Source organism: Pipistrellus kuhlii, unplaced genomic scaffold (genome assembly GCF_014108245.1).
Source record: "Pipistrellus kuhlii isolate mPipKuh1 unplaced genomic scaffold, mPipKuh1.p scaffold_m20_p_11, whole genome shotgun sequence".
In the NCBI taxonomy this organism is placed as follows: Eukaryota; Metazoa; Chordata; class Mammalia; order Chiroptera; family Vespertilionidae; genus Pipistrellus; species Pipistrellus kuhlii.
In genome coordinates this window covers 11,003,201-11,028,251 of record NW_023425416.1, presented here as the reverse complement: position 1 = coordinate 11,028,251, position 25,051 = coordinate 11,003,201, and the positions used below count along the sequence as shown (strand labels likewise).

The 25,051-nt window shown below is 37.1% G+C and overlaps 1 protein-coding gene across 5 annotated transcripts in view; it reads right to left on the bottom strand.

Moving 5' to 3' along the window:
• Positions 1-25,051, bottom strand: part of CFAP20DC (CFAP20 domain containing) — a 207,228-nt gene that overhangs the window by 98,241 nt on the left and 83,936 nt on the right. For all 5 annotated transcript variants that reach the window (XM_036430673.2, XM_036430678.2, XM_036430677.2 and 2 more), the window contains exons 6-7: positions 18,553-18,709; positions 10,105-10,269 (exon numbers count right to left, since the gene is read on the bottom strand). In XM_036430673.2, the coding sequence (XP_036286566.1) occupies positions 10,105-10,269; positions 18,553-18,709 (322 nt within the window). The remainder of the gene's footprint in view (positions 1-10,104; positions 10,270-18,552; positions 18,710-25,051) is intronic.

Here is a 25,051-nt window from a genome sequence, read left to right as displayed (position 1 = left end):
AAAATAAAATAAATTTAGCTTTAATGATGAAGGCAATGATGATGATGATTTGTTGCTTAATATACTTACTTGCTCAAATTATTTGGTTAGCATTTGATTCAATAATTTGATCACTAAATCAACCAACTTACTGAGCTCCTGACATATAAAGCATTGAGTTAGGAGCTAGAGATATTACAATAAAGAAGATTGAAATTTTTAAGCTCAAATTCCAGAATGGGGGACAAAAATAAGCAAACAAGTAAACAAGAAAATATCAGGTAATAAGAGCTGTGATGAAAATAAAAATAGGGTGATATTATAGTGTCTTGGGAGTTATTGGAAGTCATTGATGATTCTAGTCCTATGTTCACTATTAGTAAAAAGGTATGTCAGCATAATTCATATTGATATAGTATGAATTATGATATAGTATATTTCATTATTAATTAATAAACAAATTTAATATTTATTTATATACTTAAAAGAGTTTATTTTGTCAATAATTCTGGATCCCCTTCCCATTACGTATTTTATTTAATTAATTAATTTTTTTTGCCAGGTTAGTGTTAATTTAAAAATACACAAAATAGAAAAATTTTACATCCAAGTGTGATAACCTTACTTATACACTCTTCCATACTCACCTGATTTTGTTTGCATCCTTATGCAAACATTGAGAATAGATAAATTTGATTCTGTTTTTTTGCTACAGTTCATGTAAACAGTTGAGAGACTGCTACATAAAGTAGGTTGTCTCAGTTGACTCAAGAGTGTGGAGAAGATCTGAGTAAATAGGAGGTGGATAAAGTGCTAAAGGACTGCTGTGGGTAAAGGGACAGTACAATCTTGACAGTTGTCACAAACAACTACCCTATTGAATCTCAGCCCTAGGAAGGACAGCAGAGCCAGCAGAGGAGGAAGTAGAGTCTCAGTTGCTTCAGAAGACAACAGAGCAAGAGGGACTGACCATCTTGAGGCCTATGGCATTGCACTGCTCAGGGGACAGAAGGGATTGCATTCAGCCAGTGCTGGGGTCACCTTCAGTTGCATCACTCCAAGAAGAGACCATCAGAACCCTCTTTGCAGTACAATTTGAAAATCCTGGTTATTTGGTTTCATTCTCATAATACAGTGTATTCTGACATGGGCAGGATGATGAAAATCATGGTTTAATATTCTACTTTTCCAACTTAATACCAACAAGGTCTAAGTTATGTTTACAAGATAAAAAAAACCCTCAAAGTTTTTAATATTTAAAATGCCTAGAAGCCAATTTTTCATCTTTGATGATCTATCTATCTGCTAAGACTTCTGTTAATTTCATTAAACAAACCAAATTGAATTGTTGTTTTTTAAAAATATATATTTTATTGATTTTTTACAGAGAGGAAGGGAGAGAGATAGAGAGCTAGAAATGTTGATGAGAGAGAAACATCGACCAGCTGCCTCCTGCACACCCCCTACTGGGGATGTGCCCGCAACCAAGGTACATGCCTTGACCAGAATTGAACCCGGGACCTTTCAGTCGCAGACTGACGCTCTACCACTGAGCCAAATCGGTTTCGGCCCAAATTGAATTGTTTTACTATTAGGTTTCTATGGCCACTCTACCTTGAAAAACAACCCATTATGTATTTTAAATGCAAATATTGATATAAATAGATAAATATATTTTAATTTAATAATAATTCTTTGGATTTTTAAAAGACAGAAAACTGTACAGAAGTTAGAAATGCCTCATAATTGTAGCAATATACAGCTGCTGACATAATCATGAATATATGAATATATTTAGAAAATTAAAATTCTCTAATAAAGAGATATGAGAAATAAAAGTCTTATCTTCCCTCCACTGCCTCTACTAGTCTCTGTTTTAAAGGTAATTAAGTTTCTCGTGTTTCCTCAAAAATGTATACATATACCAGCATCCACAAGCACTATCACTGAGATCATATAGAAACAGCATTCTTTGTCTCAATTTTTTGCTGATTGGCATGGCTTAGAGACCTTGCTAGACCATCACAAGAAGATTGGTTCATCTATACATCTGCATACATAATATCTTATTGTGTGCATATTTAATCTATTCTCTGTTATGCACAAATAGTTTGTCTCTAGGTTTTTGTTATAAGCAATGCTGTAATAGACATCTATGGGAAAAATATAAAGGTTGGAATAAGTCAATCCTGCAAAATTAGCACAATTATCAAACTGATTAAATGTATTTTCATATTTAATATTATGTTTTATATATACAAGTGTTTTTACATTTGGCAGAAATACCACAAAAAATTAAAATTGACTCTATAAGTGATTTGTGCTATTACAGACACTGGATCACCATCTATACTAACTTCCTTTCACATCTAAAAATTTTTAATGAAGAAATGTGGTTAATTATGCCTCATTTTTACTAAAAAAAGAGAAAGAAGATATACATTTTAAATATAAGAGGTGGCTGAGTTTACTCTGAATTAGGATCAAACATTGCAACTAGAAATTGTGGCATCTCTATAACCAATAATCCTAAAACAAGGTTTATCAAAGGTCTGAGTTTAGAAAAGAAGTAAAAATAAAAAGTGTCTTGGTTTTTCCTGAAGTCAGAATCTTACTCTTTTGTTTTTAGATTCTACTTTACAGTAGATTTTGTTATTTGACTCAAATTTTACTTTCATAATGTGGAATCCAAGAAGAAATTTTAATAAGAACCTTAATAATGCCAACTACAGCTAGATGATTATTTCCTGGTTTTGCTATCGAATAGATGCATTAATTCACCTATTCACGGTTGTGCTAGGAGATTGGGATGCTTCTTATTTAAAAGGAGCAAAAGTCCAATGAGACTGCTGCTGTGGAAAGAAGGGCACTTGAGAGAACTGCCTCCTAATTTTTAAGTAAATTATGAGTTTTGATTTGTGCTTAGTGGACTATCATGTCTTGTCATTAGTAGCTGAATGATCAACTTCAATAATCAGACCTGATTCTCTGGTTCAATGAAACTGGGGTCCCATTGATGAAAATAAGATAATCAGGTCTCACAGTCTTCTGAAGATTAACACTCACTAGCTAATGTGTACCAGGAATGGAATTGACAAAGGGAACAAGTGCACAGTACAAATGTGTGGTAATACTGGCTTTGTGGAAATACAATTATTTTATTAATTTTGTTAAATTCTTTTGATCAAGTTATAAAATATTGAATAAAAAGTACTCTAAAACAGAAGTTTCAATGTTTCTTTTAAAAAATTTATATTGATTTCAGAGAGAGAGAAAGAGAGAGAGAGAGAGAGAGAGAGAGAGAGAGAGAGAGAGAGAGCGAGCGCAACATCAATAATGAGAATCATTGATTGGCTGCTTCCCGCATACCCCCTCCTGAGGGTAGAGCCCTGACCAGGAATCAAACTGTGAAATCCTGGCTCTGAGGTTGATGCTCAGCCACTGAGCCACAGTGGCAAGGCTGGGCTCAATGTTTCCTTTTTTGCTTGGGTAAACATCCTGGAGAGCATCTATAGGAAACCCCTACTTCTTCCTGCAGCAGCTTCATAAGGGATCTCTCAATATGTGCATTTATAATAAAATATAATTTACACAAGTACTGCATAGTCAATTACAAAAACACAGTCAGTTCTCATGCAATTCAAATCTCAGCAGGGGAAGTCCATTTTTTTTAGAAAGACACAAAAATACCTAGTTCATATAAAGAAATATCTCCTGGTTTTTATGTGATTAAAAAGTCTGTCCTTAGGCACTATTCATAAGCTACATCTCTCAGATAAAATATGTTACACAGAGAACAAAATTATTATTATATTAATCTAATTTCAAAGCCCACCCATGTAAAATAATTGAAAATTATTTATAGGTTCATGGCCTCTATTTCCCTTTGTATGCTATTGTAATTTGCAGTAAGTTCCTTAAGCATCTTTATAACCATTAAAAAAAATTATATGTAGAAAGAGAGCCACAAAGTTCAATATATGTTCATGTAATCTTAGCTGCCATACAAGTGCAATGAGATTTACTTAAGAGAAATAGTAATGATCTCTATAATTTTAAATAAATATTAAGTATAATTGGGATTCACAGGACAGAAGAAATATGCTATTATTTTGTATATATAACTCAAATTATGCATTGAGAGCCCATTTTTGGAAATTTCAAAATATGAACTAACATCTTCTACAAGTTGGGATCAAATATGGCCTATGAAAAAGTTTCTGTTTAATTTTTATTTAATGATGCAATTAATATTTATTCAAATTCCTTTTTAATCTCAGGCATCATGTATCCTTGAACTGTAAATAAAAAGGACACTTAAAATATTTGGTTATAGGTTTACATTATCTTTTAAAGACATAATTAATTCTTTTTATTTTTTTATTTTTATTTATTTTTTATTTTTTAAAATAAATCTTTATTGTTCATATTATACCAAAAGTTCCTCATTTTCCCCCCTCCACCAGGTTCCCACCCCACCCTCTGCCCTTTCCCCACCCCCCACTGTCCTCATCCATAGGTGCACAGTTTATGTTCAGTCTCTTCCTATACCCCCCTCTCCCCCTTTCCCCAAGAATCGTCAGTCCACTCCCCTTCTATACCTCTGATTCTATTATATTCACCAGTTATTGTTCATAAGATTTTTTTTAATTCCCTTGGTTTTTAGATTCACGAGTTGATAGTTACATATTTGTTGTTCATAGTTTTTATCTTTATTTACTTTCTCTTCTAAAAGAACCCCCTTCAGCAATTCATATAATTCTGGTTTGGCTGTGATGAACTCCTTTAGCTTTTTTTTTTATTAGTGAAGCTCTTTATCTGGCCTTCGATTCTGAGTGATAGCTTTGCTGGGTAGATTATTTTTGGCTGTAGGTTCTTGCTATTCATTAACTTGAATATTTCTTGCCATTCTCGTCTGGCCTGCATGGTTTCTGTTGAGAAATCAGCTGACAATCATATGGGTGCTCCTTTATAGGTAACTACCTGCTTTGCTCTTGCTCTTGCTGCTTTTAATATTCTCTCTTTGTCTTTTGCTCTTGGAATTTTAATTATGATGTGTCTTGGTGTGGTCTTCTTTGGATTCCTTTTGTTTGGAGTTCTGTGCGCTTCCTGGACTTGTAAGTCTAATTCTTTCACCAGGTGGGGGAAGTTTTCTGTCAATATTTCTTTCAGTATGTTTTCGATATCTTGCTCTCTCTCATCTTCTGGGACCCCCATAATTCTGATATTGGTTCGCTTGAAGTTATCCCAGAGGTTTCTTAAATCATCTTCAACTTTCTGGATTCTCTTGACTTCTTGCTTCTGTGGAGGAGTATCTTCTCGCTCTTTATGTTCCAAATCTTTGACTTGATTCTTGAGATCTTCCATTTTGTTTTTAGGACTCTGTATAATATTTTTTAATTCAGACAATGTATTCTTTATTTCTTGTTGATCCCTTATTAGTTCTTGTTGATCCCTTATTAGTTCTTGTTGATCCCTTATTAGTTCTTGTTGATCCCTTATTAGTTCTTGTTGATCCCTTTTCATCTCCTCATAGGTCTTATCGACCTTTTCTAGGAAATTCTTAAAAAACCTTGTAAGTGTGGTTTTGAACTCTATATCCAGTCTCTTCTTTTCCTCCATTTCTTTTGTTTGTGATCTAATTCCTTGTCTTGGCATTTTCACAGCTTCCCTGAGTTGGTAGGGTGGCTTTGTTTGCTAAGGTGTCCTATATGGTTCAGTGAGTCAGCCTCCCAGTTACCTGAGGTGGACAGTCTTGGTGTAGCCCTTTGTGGGATGGGTGGGCAGTCTTGTTGTTAAGCCTTGCTTGTTGTTGGTATCACTGGGAAGCGTTGATGGCTATGAGGATCAGAAGTGTCTCAGCTAGGAGGATTTCTGTATTCTGCTTGGATGGGCAGAGTCTCGGGGTGGCACAGACAAGCTTTGTTGAATCCCGCACAATGCACAATTGGTTGTAGGCACGCACACCTCTTTGGTATAGGCGCAGACATGCTTTAGATTCCTGTCTGCCCCTCCCTGGGAGAGTCCTATTGGCAGCGAACAAGGAAGCTAGCCACTGGAAGGGCCTCTATGCTCTGTTTGGATGGGGCATAGTCTTGGGTGGTGCAGACAAGCTTTATTCAGCCCCTCCTTATGAGGGCCTGGTTTCTGAGTCCCGCAGTAATGGCCGCTGGCTTCACACACCTCCGAGAGATCTCTGCCCACTGCCTGACAGACTGGCCTCTGTCAGCGCAATAGGGTGGTTTTGTTTTCCTCCCGAACAAGAAAGCCAGCCGTGCATTAGCTGTCCGCCCTCTCAGTGCACAGGGAGTAAGCCAGTAGCGAACTCGGCCCGCTCTCTCCACGCTCTGCAAGCCAGCCGGCAGCGAACTCTGAGGCTTTTTCGCGTGCACAGTTTTCCGTACCTTCACAGTTTCTGAGGGTCAGTGCGCCTTCTCTCTCCTTCCCAGATGGTAGAGCCTCCCTTCAGCCAGCCGTCCGGCACTTCAGGGTGATGTTTCCCCCGGTTTTCAGTTCTAAATTCAAACTTGTTGTGGTAGGCTGCATTCGGGTGTCTGCCCTATGCCGCCATCTTGGTTGTCTCATTAAAGACATAATTAATTCTTAAAACATTGAGATACAGAGAAGACAAATAGCATTTACAATCGCATAGAATTATCTGATAGGCTTTACAGCTTAATCACTTCTATTACTGAAAACTATCACAGCCTATTAGATACACATAGTATGTTTGCTTATAGAAAATAGTCCTAGTCATTTCATTCTGTGGCAAATCTTCCATTAAGATTGAATTTTAACTCAATGTGTTTAAAGTGGTTGTCTGGGTAGTGGAATCTTTTTCATTCTTTTATATCTTTCTAAATGTCATGTAATGAAAATGGATTGTATATATCTTTCTCTCCAACCCATCTAAAGATAGTGCATATAATAAATGTACAAATTCTCACTACTTATGCCTTCATTGTTATAAAAAATTTGGCCCAAAGTTGGTAATTGTGGAAGCAGGTAATGGAGATATGGGGGTCCATTATATATTCTCTCTACTCTTCTGTACGTCAGTGATAGTAAAGGGCTTAACAATGTAGTGCCTATTTACACATGGTCTTCTGCCAGGGTTTACACTGAAAAAATTATAACATCAATCCCAATTCTTTAGGAATATATCATTTAGGACATGTAGTGCTGATGATATATTAGAAATTCACCAGACTAAATGAACATAGGATAAATACAGAGTAAAACTGAGTCCATTTTTGCAGCTCATTCACGTCATCCTGGGTATCTCCTTTTCCTATTTCTACGTTGACCTCTCAAACTTTGGCCACTCTCCCTTCTCCCGCTGCTTTCTGAGAATCACAAAGCCCTGCCAGTTTTTCACTGCAGTTCCTCTCAGTGTTATTATGTCCCACTTTCACAGACACTTGCTGCAATTTTAGTTGTAATCCTTAATCTCTGGTCTCACTTGACTTACAAATTCATATTGAATCCTGACATCAACTTCAACTTCTTAAAAATAAGTTATCGTTACTCTTCTTGTTCCCAACATAGCCGTTCTGCCCACTCAAGCTATTCCTCCTAGCAATCCCTCAGGAAACTCCTCCATGAAGTGTGCTGTACCATCTCTCACATCCATAAATCTTATACTTACTTATTCATCATAAACACCTATACAATAATTTACTGAATACTTCCAAAATCTACTTCCTCCACAAGTGCCTATTAGGACCATTTCACCCCTTCTAAATCACTACAGTGTTTATGAGTGTCATTTAAACCATAGGACCTTTGTGAGGATAAGTGACCCAATGGTTCTCAACCCTGAGCATTAGAATTGGTGGGGGAGCTTAAAAAAATTCATCCCAGGCCAATTAAATCAGAATCTCTTGGAATGAAGCATAGACATTATAATAATTTTTTGTATCGGTTATTTTTAAAATATCTCAGGTGATTCTAAAATATAGGAGGTTGAGAACAACTCATCTAAAAAGTATTAGGCTACTTGATTTGTAGAATATTATTCATTCATTTGGTCAATAGCTATGGTGACTACTGCAGGGGCAGAGAACTGGCATGCACTGGCATGTTTTGTTAGGCTTACAAAAAATTTAGACTGATGATAATATTTTAGAATTGGGAGATTTCTCATAAACATCAGGATACCATTCTTGGGGGGGGGGGGGGGGGGAGGAAGAACTGTGAGATTGGGCCTGCATTCCAGCAAGGCAGCACTTGACCAGAACTGAACTGCAGTTTCCCCTTCTCCAGCAACAATGAGCTTCTAGTTTGCTGCAGCCCTCACCTCTCTCTACAGCTCCCTTAAAGGGGCTGAGTGTTATTCCCCACTGACTGGATCATTTGCATAGTAGTTAATGTTACTGCTTTAATAGTAGAGAACCACACCTTTGATGCAGTAGCTCAACCTCCTTCTCTAATTCCCTCCACTCCCAATAAGGCTCACTATTGAAGTAGAAAATGTTTCTATGTGTCAAATATCCAGGCATCCAGGTCACTATTTGTTTATGTTTTCTGACTGGCCTCTTTTGTAATTTGAGTCTGCAGCGCCTGGCTGGGGGTAATCTGCAAGCCCTGTGTTAGAAGCCAGGAAAATAGAAGAATAAGGAAGTCATATTTTATTGGGGAATGCAGACATATGAAAAAGTACTGCAAAAAAAAAAAAAAAAAAAAAAAAAAAAAAAGAAAGGAAAAGGCTGAAATGGTTTGGCTCAATGGATAGAGCGTCAGCCTGTGGACTGAAAGGTCCCAGGCTCGATTCTCGTCAAGGGCACGAACCTTGGTTGCGGGCACATCCCCAGTGGGGGGTGTGCAAGAGGCAGCTGGTCGATGTTTCTCTCTCATCGATGTTTCTAACTCTCTATCCCTCTCTCTTCCTCTCTGTGTAAAATCAATAAAAATATATTAAAGAAAAAAAAAGAAAGGAAAAGAAAAGGGGGAAAGTCATGGAAAGAGAACAGTGCTTGTTAGAGTTAGGAAAGGCTGCATAGAAGAGGTGGCCTTTGAGTTGGGTCTAGTACAGTGGTTCCCACCGTGGGGCACATACCCCACAGAGGGGCAGTTTGATTTTTAAGGGGTCAATTCAAGAATGAGTTATTAACAGTGAATGTTTTGCATTTCTTATAGTTCTAGGGGCCTCATATATAGTATATAAATATATAAATACATATTGTGATATATTTATGCATTTCAGTTCTTTGTTATATGTTTTGAAACTTTATTTGCTATTTTTTCATATCATTTCATATTATTATTTTTTAACAATTTCTTAGCGATTTCTTCCTCAATACTTCAACTATCTTTTCGTTCTTTTATTTTTCTCTTTCATGGATGCCATGTTAGGACCAAGTTAATGGTCTTGTAGACTTCTTCCATGCAAGTAGGAGTTAACTTTTTGAAATATAAGAATTATATGTCACGGGGGGCATAAGAATTTTAGAGATGCTTAGGTGGGGCATGGCCAAAAAAGGTTGGGAGCCACTGGTCTAGAAAGAAAAATGGCGATTTTTCCAAGCAGAAAGGCAAGCTTTGAAGCCATTTTAGACCAACAAAACAGCAATATCCAAATATGAATACGTGAAAGCCCACAGAGTGAGCAGGAGTGAGAGAAAGGTGTCGGGAAAGAAAGCTGCTGCCGGCCTGGGGTAGGGGAGGCTGGCTCTGCGTGCATTCCCAAGGGTCTTTTCGCATTGCTTTCTACGACAGCTGGAAAGGCATTTAATTTAAAAAGTCTTCAATTAGAGTGGCAGGATCATATTTCCATTGTCAGAAAGAGAGTTCTTACAGCAATGTGGAGATTATCTGGGAGGCTGAGATGAATGAATGAAAAACAAGACAGAATAGACAGATTTAAGAGATGTTTGGGAGGTATAAATGGCAGCATGTAGGAAAAGGAGAAGAATAATTGAGGATGTTTTGATTTGTTATGTAAAAAAATCCAGGAAAATTTTAGTTGCTAAAAAGAAATTTAAAATAATATGTCACTGACATGAGTCAATGCTGAAGTGTAGTATTTAACTTCAAGCTACAAAGATTAATTGCAAGGTTTTTTCCCCCCTTTTCTTTTGGTCTTAGAAATAATTATGCTTATAATTTAGGTGCCTAAGTGGATACCTGATTCTGCTGAGCTTAGAGGATGACCTCCGAGTTTTATTATAGTTTGGCGGAGCTTGGTCATGTTTAGCAGCTGTGTGACTTGTGGAACATCTGTCGTTAGTTGGCAGCTCCGAGGAATAATGTCTGTAGGCTCATCTGTTGGAAAAGGTACACCATATCCAGCTGGAAATAAAGACAAACATTCAATCCCCAAATGTAAGCCATTTCTGCCAAATGGACAGATCTTATAAATGAAACCAATTAAAGGAAATCATTTTAGAGTATGATTTTGGATGCACTGCTCAACCTTGTATCCTTGGCTTTCTCATCTGTAAAATGAGCCTGATAATTTTACTGCTTATTTTGTAGGACTGTACAAGGATTAAATGAGAGAGTATATAACATATGGAATAGGTTCAGAGACTTGTGCAATAAGAAAGAGCATTCACTGGAAATAGCTTACATTTATTTTTAATACTAGAATGTACCTTGAGAGAAGAGCTACTTAGGTATACTTCATTGAAAGTTTCTGGGATTTTCACTGGCTCATTTCTACGAGATCAGTAAGTTCAATGATGTTACTGAATAAGCACTATAGCTATTTATGAACAAATTAAAATTTTTACTTTTTATATTGAAATAATTTTAGATCTATAGAAAAGTTATCAAAACAGTACAGAGTTCCTCTATGCCCATTACTCAGCTTCCCCTAATGTTAACATCTTACCTTTGAATATTTTCAAAGGAAAAGATATTATAATTAATACTAGAGGCCCGGTGCATGACATTTGATGGTTACTTTAAGTATAATTTTTATTTTCTTCTTTATATAAATCTTAGAATATAGTGCAAAAAATTGTTTGTAAATATGTGAATGTGAGTAGTAAGAAAAATTCAATCAATTATCCCTCAAAAATTATTACATATAAGTGTAAACACTAACATTAAGACAGGCAATCTGAATCTTACAGGAATGTGGTTGACATGCAAATCAGATTTCACATGAAAAGGCTCAAATCCCCTCTGTGTCACATTCTCTTTCTATATATCTATTCTCTCTTTGTACCCAGAACTGTTTCACTACTTATTGGATTATTGTTTGAGAAAAACTCTTGGCAGTATAAAACCTTCAATAAAAGGAGAGATAAAAAACTATTGGCTTATTAATTTAATATAAAGCCTAATCATTAAGACCATTTAATTTAGCAACTACTAACTCTCAAACTTAGTTTAATTTTTGTGAAACCACACTATGCCCTGGTGTTTGGATGTTCTGATAAATCTAAGTGGATGTTAACTCATCTCCCTACTACCCACCTCACTACTAACCACCCCCTCCAAGTTCAATTCCTAGGTGATTTATTTTATTTTATTTTTTTTAGCATTTATAGCTTAATTTAAAAATAAGAATTCTGAAAAAGAGTACAGATAATGCAATAGAAATGAAACTGCTATATTGTGAATAAATAGAGGGCATGGTCTGTTTGCATCCATTCATTTACTCATTCAACAAACACTTATTGAGCCTCTATTCTGTGTCAAACACTCATGTAATGGCTGGGAATCTAATGGTGACTCGGTGGTTCTGTCTTGGCTTTCTTGAAGTTTATACCTAGCAGAGAATAGGAAACTAATTATAGGTAAATAACTATTTAATTATAGTTCTGTTAAGTGCTCTGAAGGAAAAGTTCAAGGTGTTATGAAAGATGTAATGGGAAATCTACCAATATAGCATGTCACGAACATCTCTGATAAAGAGACATTTAACCCGAGTCAAAGGATAAATAGAAAAAGGCCTGGTGAAATGGGGTGGCATTCAGATAAAAGGAACAGAGCCTTTGAAGACTGAAGGCAAAAGGACTCTTATGCATTCTAGGAAATAAAAGAAAGACAATTCTGTCAAAGTGCTGCCAGCATGGAAGAGAATGGAGGGATAATCCTACTGTATATTTAGTGCTGCATCTGGTTCAAAGAGGATGCTCAATAAGTGGTCATGGACAAAAGACCTTAATAACAGCTGACCCAGATGAAACACAGCTGCCAAGCCCTCTTTGGTTGTTCTTTGTCCAGCTACATCCTGAGAAGCAGTACTCCATACACATTTTATTTGGCTATCACAACTTTCTCCCTACATAGCAAATAACAAATCAGGCTGGCAATCAGATACTATGGGGCCAGGGCATGGTCTGTTTGCATTGTTCCTCCAGACAAGTTCTATCTTCTGGAATAGATTTTTGTCTCCAGACTGCTTGATTAATGTCTGAAAAATGACATAGTTGAATTTAAACTGTTTTGTCAAAATACTTCAGATTTTAACAAATCTGAAAGAACATAATGTTGGCTGGAATGGTCAGCTCAGAATGACAAAATGGAACATGAAAGGGAAGGCCATGAGAAAGCTGCCAGATTTGCTCATGCAGTATCCAAACACAACCAGGTGGTGTCTTTATTTTAATATTTTCTATGTCTCTACTCCCAGGATAAGTCAATGTATCATTAGGATGTCTGAGTGAACTTGCAACCTTGTTTGCCATAAAGTCACTAGAAAATGAACCATTCTGTAGGTGTTTATTAACTTTGACAAGTATCTTAACTAGCTTTAAAAATTAAGTCATCAATATTAATACATACATAAAGTACTTTATACATTAAAAATCATCTCCCTTGTAAAATAGGGAGATTTATAAATCTGTTTTCGTCATGGTTTCTCTTAATTCATATGGTTTAAGTAAGGACTAATTTTATAGTAGTTTACTGGTCCCATAGTCAATTATATTACTCTTATTAATATGAGGATAACCGCAGTGGCTAGCACAGTGCCTTATTTATATAAAATCTCACCTCTCTAAAACACCAGGGAGAGACAAGCAGAAAACACAAAAGTCTCTGCCAAAATATTTGTGTTAGTTTGTTGGGCCTGTTATATCAGAATATGGTAGGCTTACAAGCAACAGAAATTAATTCCTCACAGAAGTTAATTTCTTAGCCTCCATAGACTGAGAAGTCCAAGATCAAGGCACCAGCAGATTGGTGTCTGGGGAGTGTCCTATTCCTGATTCAGAGATGACCATCTTCTTGCTATACCTTCACATGGCAGATGGCGTGAGGGAGCTCTGGGGCCTCATTGATAAGGGTATTACTCTACCCCCATGAGCTAATCACTGACAAAAGTCCCTCCTCCAAATATCGTCACTTTGGGGATTAAGTGTCAACATATGGATTTTAGGGGTTATAAACACTTAATCTATGAAAATATTGATACAAAGTCAGTTTACTTTTTGTTTGTTCATTCATTCACTTGCCAAATAACTTAGATTTTTCTCTAGGCCTGGCATGGATTCAAATCCCAGCCTTTATGAAGTTTACTGTATACTGAGAAAGATATTATTATACAGTATACTATAGGGGTTAACAGTAACAGGAGCAAGGGGCTCTGGGTTCACATTCTAACTCCACCACTTATTAGCTGTATGGCTTTGGCAGAGTAGTTTATCTTGTTGTGTCCTACTCTCCTTATCTCTAAAACATGGATATACAAATACCTTATATCGTTATTGTGATGATTAAATGTGTTAATGAATAAAAGGGGCTAAGAATAGTCCCTGTTACCTAAAAAGTGTCACATAAGTGTTATTATTAACTACAGGCCTGATGCAAAAATTTGTGCAAGGAGCTCAGCCCTCATAGCCCCTCATAGTCTCAGCCGGCTCACACAGCCTCAGCTTTGTCTGGAAGGTTGTCTGGATAGACATTCTGCTGTTTGGTCTAATTAGTATATTACTCTTTACTATATAGGATAACAGACAAATACTTATGTAAAATTTTTCATTACAATGACGACAAAAATCACCACAAGAATGTGCTTTTTATAATAAACTAGTGGTCTGGTGCATGAAATTCATGCATGAAGGGGGAGGTTCCCTCAGCCCAGCCTGCACCCTCTCCAATCGGACATCCCCCTCACAATCTGGGACCACTGGCTCCTAACCGCTCACCTGCCTGCCTGCCATATCACCCCTAAATGCCTCTGCCTGCCTGCCTAATTGCCTCTAACTGCTCTCCCCTGCTGGTCTAATCTCGCCCCCAAAGACCCCTCCCCTGCCAGCCTGATCTTGCCCCCAACTGTCCTCCTCTGGGACCCAGATTTGATTCTGATTGGTCGGTTTCTATGCCAATCAGCATCTCTGGGCCTATCAAAGAGGCCTGATCAGAAAGGCAGGGCTGATCTGCACCCCTGGTGGAGGCCTGGAGAGAAATGGAGGTATGGTTGCTGGCCAGACTGGGAGAGAAAGAGAGAGGCAAGTGCTGATCAAAAGCTGCCACAGAGGCAACATGTTGATCAGTCCCTGCTTCTCTCTTCAGGCCTCTCTCTTGCCCTGATTCTCAGCCCCCTCAGCAATCAGTGCTGTGGCACTGGGTCTGCAGCAGAAGCAACCCAGCACTGACTGCAGGACCAACTTCCAGTTGGTTGAGCCTCGGTCATTACCAGTCATTACGACCCATGGTTTTTATATATTAGGAAGGTCTTGATATTTATAGAGACAAATAAACCTGGAATATAACCAAAACTTAGCTATCCTGAATGATAGCTGGTAAATGATAAATGATAAGTGATAAATAAACCTGGAATATAACCAAAACTTAGCTATCCTGAATGAATCCCTTTGAATTTTTAAAGAACTAATTTATTGAGGAGAAATTCACATTTACATAAAAGTAAGCATTTTAAAATGAATGATTCAGTGGCATTTAGCAAACTCACAATGGTGAGCAACCACTACCTCTATATACCTCCAAAATATTTCCATAATTCCAAAGTAAAATCCCACACCCATTAATCAGCTACTGCCATGCCCTCCAGCCCTCAGTCCCTGACAACTACAAATATGAATTCTATCTCTACAGATTTATCTACTCTGGACATTTGATGTCTGCATGTATACCACGTACCACATTTTGTTTATCCAATCATTGCTTAATAAACATTTGGGCTGTTTCCACATTCTGGTGACCATGAATAATGCTGCTATTAACATATATGTACATGTATCTGTCTACCCTCCTTTTTAGTAGTGGAATTGCAGGGTCATATAGTAATCTATGCTTATGTGTTTTAGAAACTACAGCAACTGTTTTCACAGCAAGTGAACCATTATGTATTCCCTTTAGTGATGTGCAAGGGTTCCAGTTTCTCCACACCCTTGCCAACACTTACTTTCCATTAAAAATCATTATAATCATCTCAGTTAGTAAAAATCATTATAATCATCTCAGTGAGTATAAAGAGGTGTCTCACTGTAGTTTTAATTTAATTTCCTTAATGACTATGATGTTAAGCATCTTTTCATGTTTGTCATCCATTTGGAAAAATGTTTATTCAAGTCCTTTGACCATTTTTTAATTGGGTTGTGTGTCTTTTTGTTGAATTATGAGTCAGTTACATATTCCAGATACCAGATTACATCAGAATATACATTCCCTATATGTAGAATCAGAATATATATCCTATCTTACAAATATTTTTTCCCCACTTTGTAGGCTTTTCAATTTGATAGTCTCCTTTATATACTAAAGTTTAACTTTTAAAGTCCAATTTATCTATTTAAAAATATTTGTTGCTGTGCTTTTGGTGTCAGTCATATTTAGAAATCCTAGGCCAAGTTGAAGATACTTAAGATTTAGCTCTATTTTTTTCCTATTAGTTTTTATAGAGGGGGAGGGGAGGCAAAAGTAGATTTACAGTTGTGAGTATGTGAAACAGAGTTTATTCTTGTATTATTGTTGATTACTATTGTGTTATTTGAATTACACCTGTAGACTTACTTTTGCCCACTCTTGTATTTAGGTCACTGATGCATTTTGAGTTAATTTTTACATATGGTGTGAAGTAGGGGTCCAGCCTCATTCTTTGCATATGGTTGTTCAATTGTCCCAGAACCACTGTTGAAGAAACTGCTTTCTCCCCATTGAATGTTCTTGGCATCCTTACCAAAATCAGATTTATCGGTTCATTTCTGGGCTCAATTCTATCCCACTGGTCTATTTGTCTATCCTAATTGTGTTATACTGTTTTGATTACTGTAACTCTCAGGTAAATTTTGAAATTTGAAAGTATAAATGCTACAACTTTGCTATTCTTTTTCAAGACTATTTTTGGCAATTTGAGTCCCTTCAAAGTTCCTTATGAATTTGAAGATCAGCTTTTCCATTTCTGCAAAAAAGGCCACTGAAATTTTGAGGGAGATTGTAATGAATCTTTAGATCTCTTTGTGTAATACTGACATCTTCACAAAATTGTCTTGCAATCCATGGACATATGTCTTTCCATTTATATGGATTATCTTTATTTTATTTTAGCAACGTTTTATAGTTTTCAGTGAAGTTTTTCACCCTCTTGGTTAAATTTATTCCTCGGTATTTAGTTATTTTGGATGCTGCTATAAATAGAACTGTTATCCTTAGAGTTTTTGAGATGTGAAGTTCTATCATAAATATTATATAATATTTAATTATAAAATTGATATTTTAATTGAATAATTGTGTCTGGATATACAGATATTCATGACCCATATTTGTGGGACCTATTACTGGCTGCTGGGCACCTCTGAAATGCTAATATTTTATCCCCTTTCTTGTCCTACAGTAGTTTGTTAGGGAAGAACATTTTCAGTTCAGTTCCCAAATAGGAAGGAGTGGGAATGAAGCTTTAAACTGATGAGATTGGGTCTGATGTGCATTCACCTGACCTGGAGATAATAGAGAGGTAGGAAAATACTCAACAATCTTAATTATTAAAAACACTAAACCATTCTAGTTATTAAGAAAAGTAAACTGTGCACTGTGGGGAAGGAAAAGTTAGTCAGACACTTGGCCTCAGGTTCCACCTTTGTGACCTCAACAACACAAGATGCCTCATAACTAATGGGCCTGGTTTTCCTCCCATGTATAATTAAGACATTGGATTATATGACCTCTAAGGCTCTTCTCTGCTCATTGAGTCTGTTAATGCAAGACATCAGTGATTCTAGTTTTTTTCTGTGGCCTTTGAAGAGATAATTTTCTTCACATTGCTTGACACTCAATAAAAATTTATTGAATGTAGACAGTAAATGAATAATTGAATGAATAAACAATTAGCCAACCCTACTTCATTAATTCATCAAACATTTATGACAGGTAACTGATGTCAGTTTATGTGGGAGAGATAAAAATATTCACTTTTTGCATCTCTAAACACAGAATGCACATTTTCCAATATTGATACTTTAGAAAAAATACTAAATTGGGGAGTCAGAAGACCTGTAAAGTCATCATTGCATAGTATACATCTATTTTTAATGGACAATCACTTGCTCTTTCCAGTCTTCTCTTTTCTCTCCTCTTTCTCTTACCCATCTACACATATTCTATTTTTTTTAAATGCAGAATAATACAAGTTAGTTATTAATTCAGCAAGTACCTAAAAATGCCACTCCATGCCCCCTCAGGGGCCATAAAAGTAATAAACTAAGTTAAATCAGCTGCTTTACTAGTTGCCTAGCATAAGTCATTCTTCTAGGAAAGTGAAAAATTAGTTAATTGCTATTTTAAGGCTTCAGTAATTCACTTTCTATTATATCCACTGTATAAACAGAACAACAAAGGATTAGGCAGCACTTTCTAGCTTGAGTGAGTTTAAAATGGTACAAGTTTATAAAAATAAACATGTGATCCAAAGTAAAGAATGCCATATGCTACAACATGGATGAACCATGAAAACTTATGCTAAGTGAACTAAACCAATTGCAGAGAAACAGTTACTATATAATTCAACTTATATGAGATAACTAAAATAGCCTAAGTCATGGAATCAAAGAGTTGCCAGGGTTGGAGAAAGGGGAAGTTGGGAGTTATTAATCAATTAGAGGCCCAGTGCATGAAAATTTGTGCACTTGGGAGAGTCCCTCAGGCTGGCCTGGGCCCTCTGGCAGTCTGGGAGCCCTTGGGGGATGTCTGCCTGCTGTGGGGGCAGGAGAGGCTCCTGCCACCACCACTATGCTTGCCAGACTTGAGCCTTGCTCAGGGCTTCTGGCTGAGTAGCATTTCCCCTGTGGAAGTACACTGACCACCAGGGGGCAGCTCCTGCATTGAACATCTGCCCTCTGGTGGTCAGTGTGCATCAGAGCAACCAGTCATTCTGCCATTCAGTTGATTTGCATATTAGCCTTTTATTATATAAGATGAGCATAGAGTTTCAGGGGAGATGAATAAGCTTTACAGGTCTGCTGTACAACATTATACCCATAGTCAACAATTATATATTGTATAGTTAAACTTTATTAAAATGATAGGTCTCATGTTAAGTATTCTTTCCACAATAAAATAAAATTTAAAAACCGCTACCAGGGGCTCATAGTCTTCAAAAACATGTCTAATGTTAGAAGCGTATCGGAGAATTTAAAAATCTAGATAGTGATTTGAACATACCATCTTTATCAGCAGTGTCTTCAGGTTTGGATTTTAAGGTGAAGATCTTCCGCAGCTTACAGTTAGCTGAGACAATAATTCCATCCAATGACTGGAAAACTGCTCCCTTGAATATTTCACTGGTAAATGCCACCAAGTCAATGCATAGGTTGCACCACTAAAGTAGAGGGGAAAAATAAGTAATTTTTATAATCACATAAATGAATAGGCCATTTTGGAAAAGTCTAGATTCTAGAGAATTGAGGCAATTATCTGGGTCAACCAATTTTCCCATACCAATTTTTCTCCTCAGGTAAATATATCTCTGTTTTGGCTTCAATTTTCTTAAGAACTGCCATGATTTCTCCAAAGAAATGAACATAATCCAAAGTATCCACTGGTCATCTGACTACAGGTTGCCCATCGTGAGACAAAGCTTTGACAACTCTGGGAAAGAACTTTGGATCTGTAGGCAGGATGCCAGTGGGAAGCTAATTGCCAGTGCATAAGACCACTTAAATCTTGAAAATCAGGGATAAGTAGCCAATTGCTCCTTGAAAGGGACTAATTTGAGCCCAATTAATCACTTACAATTGCTTGAAAAAAAATAAAATAAAAAGCTTGGGTGAAATTAAAAGCTGGGTTTAAATTGTGGCCAGTGCTGTCTACTAATAACTAATTAAGCTATTGTATAGAAATAGATTCTTCTAAAGAATTTGTAATTATGCCTGGTATATGCCAGTTTTTAAAGTGCTCTTGGCAGGGGCTAATTTCTGCCTATTAAACAATTAGACCCCTCAATACTTCATCAAATTAATTCTTTAAGTGATCTGACTGAGTTAAAGAAAAGGAGAAAACAATCATTTAGTAAGAAATTAAAACTGCAGAAGAGAAGCAGGAAAAATAATTTTTGAAATGAAAACAAAAGCAGTATTTATAGTTGTGCTGCTTTTAAAATAGCAGCCTCTTCCATTACTTGTCCAGAAGCACAGTTTACATATGTTCATTTTATTAATCCATAAAATCAAAAACTATATTCATTGAAAAATAAAATAAAACATTATTTCTTAAGGCAAGTTCTATTTAGGAACAATTTTAATATGGAGAGGTTGTTTCTACAGTAGAAAAGTAGAAGAGATTGCAACAAATTATTGATTAAGTAAATGAAATTGATTTTCTTTGTAGATATCTCAAAAGAAACATTATATTCTCAGGCCATGAATATGCTCTGGTCTTTTTGGGGAAAGGGAGTGTGGAGTAATAAAAGACAGGAGGTAGGGCTGAGTGTGTTGTAATAATGAGGATGGTGAGGTCTGGGGAGGTATAATAAGTGGGACGGTGAGTCTGGGAGCTGTGGGAAGTAATGTGGGATGGGCCAGTGAGGCCAGGTTCTGGAGGAGCTGGAAGATCAGGAAAAGAATCTTGGGCTCCAGGGGTAAAGTGTGACGACAGAAGCCGAATATGACAGAGCAGAATATTGGAAAGTTTTCACTAATGATGATACAGAGCTATTTTGGGGTGATACAGGGGTTTTGGGGGAAGGCTGAGGTAAAGTTAAGACAGACAGAGGCACAAAAGATTTGTTTCTGTCAGTAACTTAAGCATAAAGAGGAGGGTCTGCTTAGAAGGTTAGCATAGTAAGTGGAATGTAAGAGATAAATCTGTAGGCATGCCACAGGTAAAAAAAGACCATGCCTTGGTAACATCCAGGTTATAGGAATGAAGGTCATCAGGTTTCCAGATATGCAGTAATTATTATTAGCATTATTATTATTACATTAGCAATATTATCATTGTTGGTCCTTATTCCCAGAATTATGCCCCAATTCCAATTATTCATAAGGTCTGTCCCAGTAATTGCATTCATCTACCCTTTCCCACAGTCCTTCCAGTCTGGGAAGGGAGCAGATATTTGGAATCTATTACATACAGTTAGAATATAGGGGGCTCAAGGTTGGAGAATGGAGAGGTTCAGAAAAGGTTTCTTTTAAAGAACATTTTAAAAATTAGATCATGATAATATGTGCATATAAGCATGTATACATACTAGAGGCCTGGTGCATGAAATTCATGCATGGGTAGGGTCCCTAGGCCTGGACAGCAAACATGACTGATAGGGGCCTTCCTTCATTCCACGCTGCCCCCTGGTGGTTAGCACACATCATAGCGAAATTGAACTCCTCGTTGAACTTCCAAGGGGACACTTTGCATATTATTGTAGCTTTTTATATATATCTATAATAATAAAAGCATATATGCTAATTAGACTGGACAACCAAACAAACATCTGAATGTCCTTCTGGATGACCTGAACTAAGCCAGGGCTGCGAGGGCCAAGCCCCTTGCATGAATTTTGTGCATGGGACCTCTAGTAAATATATAATTTTATACAAAATTTCTCCATTTCTCTATTCATACTGTCAACTCTTAACTTCTCTCTATTTTTATATAACACATCTTGTTTTATTGATTTTAAGTATTATCTACCTATTTTGGTAGATAAGACTTAGCTCACTTACACATACTACTTCCCCCATTTTATTCTCCCTAATTAAGTATCTCATGCTTTCCCCCCCCCTCAAAATCCATTTTCTGTGTTTTCCTTGTGACTATGTAAATACTGTGTACAAATGAGCCAAGTGATACTCTATGATTACCTTTTCTTAGTTATACACATCTTTATATTTCTAGAGTTACAGTTGCTGTTTTAATTATTTACTTTATTTTCTTTGAAGCTAAGTCGTCCCAAATTTGGGAAACGCTTGTAGATGACTTCTCAATTTGGTGTGAACAGTGAGTTTCCAGACCCAGGGAGGTATGCAAACATGGTGGGCATTTCCTTTCAGGACCCTGCCTGTCCTTCTTGCTAAGATGAGCTCTCCAATTGGCTGCACCTGAACACTCCATCAGACCCTACCAGCTCTGGTTGGAAATTGGTATGCCCCTCTTCCTGAGTAAAACCAGGCCCTTTACCAATACATACTTTTCTTATCCATCACAGTCAAGTTGGTTTTCCCTCTGTCTGGACTCATGGTTTGTGGAAAATACTCAACTAATAATGGTATGCATGTGTGTGTGTTTGTGTGCGTGTTTGTGTTATTTAATATATGAAGACATGCATGATTATATACATGTCTATCACACTTTCAAACTTTCATTTTACAATCATTCAACAAACTCCATAATGAGTGGGAACTCATAATGTATTTAGTGAATCCACCTATTAGAAGTACAAATTGAGGAAGTTCCTGAAAAACATAGAAATTATATTTTTGGTTTAGCTGATATTTATACAAGTTCTAATTTTCATAAGTTTCAACAAATGACTCATTACTCATACAAATGCTGTGGTATATTTTCTGAAGTTTTGTAAAGAGCATAAACTTTCAACTAGCAACAGATGGATTATATGAATTACAGTTGATCTTTATAAAATATTATTTTCATAATTCTTGGTGATATTAGACATTCTTAAAACACCCGCTTTTGACTTTTTCTTGGTCTGTTATCACTTTATTTTTATGTGCAACTCTAGTCCAACAGGGAAGAGCTCTTGATCTAAATATCTATAATCATGGGTCCTTAGGAAGACTGCACCAGAAAGATAGCAATGTGACAGATAAAAGGCAGTGCTGTTTTTTATTTTTTATTAATAAGAGAAGTTATGTTACTTATTTCCAGAATGTAGTTTTGCATGAAATAATTGACTGGAAAAAAGGGTAAAAGAAATTATTCAAAGCATGAATTTCTGTTTTTTATTGACTCATATTTTGGCAATGTGGCTTTATTATACCAATAAAAGGGTGGCACACTTTGAACACATACAAACACACACACATGCATGTATGCATGTGTGCATTCATACACACACACACACACACACACACACTCAAAGGCATGCTCTTGGTTGTCCCAGTACTGCTTTGATTTCTCAAGCCATTACTATATAAAAGCTCTGAAAATAATTGAATTCATTCTGTTAGGGTAGAAAGAGCCTGAGTCATAACAGGGCACAGCTCTAGCCCTCATTGCCTTTTAGGAAGCACAATTTCATAACTTAGCAATCTATTTTCATGCTCCTAAAATGATAACGAAGAACAAAGTTTTAAGATGTTTATTATGCCTTTCAAAATAAATTTTTACGTTTTAATTTCTCAAAAGAAAATATACTTATAATGACTTTATTAATCTCTATCACCATCATATTGTGTTTATCAAATACTGCAAGCAGAGACTGAAATAGTAATTTTATATCCACATGGAGAAGGAATTACCTATTACTATTAAAAACAATTTCCCCAGGAGGAGCAAGTCATGACAAGTTCTATATAAAGAGAGGAGAGCTGAGGAGGGAGGTTGGGATTGCAAGTGGCAGTTCTTGGCCGAACCAAGGAGAGGCAAATTCATGGTGGAAATATTGTCATTATACCTGTTCAGCAATTAATTCCTACCTCCTAATTCCCATCCGCATCAAATAAGCTATCTCTTCCTGAAATAGAAGCCCCATCTTTCTCTTGCTAATCCTCAACTCACCCTTTCACTGTGCCTTCTGAAGTCCTTACCTCTGAAAAGTACTTACACCTCTGCATTGTTCTAAGGGTCCTACATATCTTACCATAACTGACACCTGGCTTTCCTCTGGGACCTTACTTCCTCTTCAACACTAGAGCTAGTTTACTTAGGAAGTCACATGTGCTTCTCCAGCCCCGTTTTGAGGCTGTGGGGCTGAGTGGCATTGGGAGAAGGTATGCTCTATTGCTCTTTGGAGTCTGCAGCACACATTGGCAGGTTCTTCTATCCTTTTAGCTTCATTAATCTTCCAGCTACTCTCCAGTTACTCCTACTCCTTCCGACACACCCTAACCAGCCTCTATATTCATTCCTGAAAAATGCTGTGGTGGTGTTGAATCACAAGGTTTTTGCTTGTTTGTTTGTTTGTTTGTTTTTAGGCTCTCTTGCACTTCTCCAGCTTTTCAGATCTCTGCAGGGAGGTGGAAAATGATTGTGTTCCCTGGGAAGGTGGGCATCTCCTGTGTGATCCATTCGCCCTGGGCCTAGGAGAACACCCCGCAGGGGAATGCAGTAGGCAATGGGGCTCCAAACTGTGAAATCCCAGTGATGTCCCCCACATCCATATGCCACTAATGCAGCCTCAATGTGCTTGGGTGGGGTGAACTTGGGGAATCCAGCCACCTCCTTTGTAGCTTTGCCCTCCCAACATTGGTGACCTCGGGCCTCCATGGAGTCTCCGTCATGGTAGTGTGCCTCCACGTAACCTGGGATTAGTTGCAGACTGCTCCCTTCGGTTCCATAGTACCAGTTCTTGGATTTGCAGATAATGTGCTCTGCAACAGGACAGAAGGGTGAGGGGAGGTGACCAGGCTCTGTGGCTTTGTTTATCTGCCTGGAATGCTGATTGTCAGACAACCATGGCTGCACCTCTGACACTGGGCTTAGCTGCAGCTGATATTGTCCACTCCTGCAGGAATGCTCACTGCATCTCTCTGCTCCTCCCTGCTGAAGGGAGCACTAGCCACAACCTAATTCCTCCCCTCTCCAGGCTGAGCCCTCAAAGGTGGCAGGGCTGCATCCACGGCTCATTTCAGCTTTTCCTCCTTCTTGCCTCCCCGGCCCACCTTTAGATGTTTCAATGTGCAGATCTCTGACATGTTTGTGCACTGAGCCAGGGAATGCTTTGTTGCATTATAGCTGTTCATACTGTTGAAACTTCCAAGGGAGATACCCAAGGGATCTATTATGATAATATTCCTAATGTTAGTCAGGATTTAAAAAAAAATTTATTTACTGATTTGAGAGAGAGAGAGAGAGAAAGAGAGAGAGAGAGAGAGAGAGAGAGAGAGAGAGAGAGAGAGAGAGGAATAAATATTGATTTTTGTTGTTCCATTCACTTATGCATTCATTAACTGAGCCTAGGCTGAGGACTGAACCTGAAACCTTGGTGTACGGGAAGGGCACTTTAACCAACTGAGTCACCCAGCCAGGCAGGTTTTTTAAATGTATACCTAAATGACATTGTATCTAAATTAACCTGGCTCCTCCATTACCTTTTCATTCAATAACACTGAAGAAATTAAATATGGTTTTAAAAAAATGTCTAAATCACTGGTTCTATGGGAAAAAAAATGATGTTTGAGGGGAATTTTAAAAAACATTATACTACACTTTCAGCTTGTAATAAAAGAATAAGATATTTCATCAGAATTGTAATTCAAGAAAGTGGAACTCCTAAAGAGCAATTTTATCTATTTAAATGACAAACACTGGGTATTTGAGTGGTAAAAGTTACTAAAAAATTCTGGCATTATAATCTATCATTCCATTGTTATATCTCCTATGAATGATTCATTCCCAAAGATATGTCATACCTGAATTTTCTATTCAAATGGAATTAAATTTACTGTACATGAATACTTAACTTTGGTGGCAAGACATTGATGTTCATCAGATACTATCACTAACAAATTGAAATTATTTTAAAGAGGTAGTAAGATTGATTTCA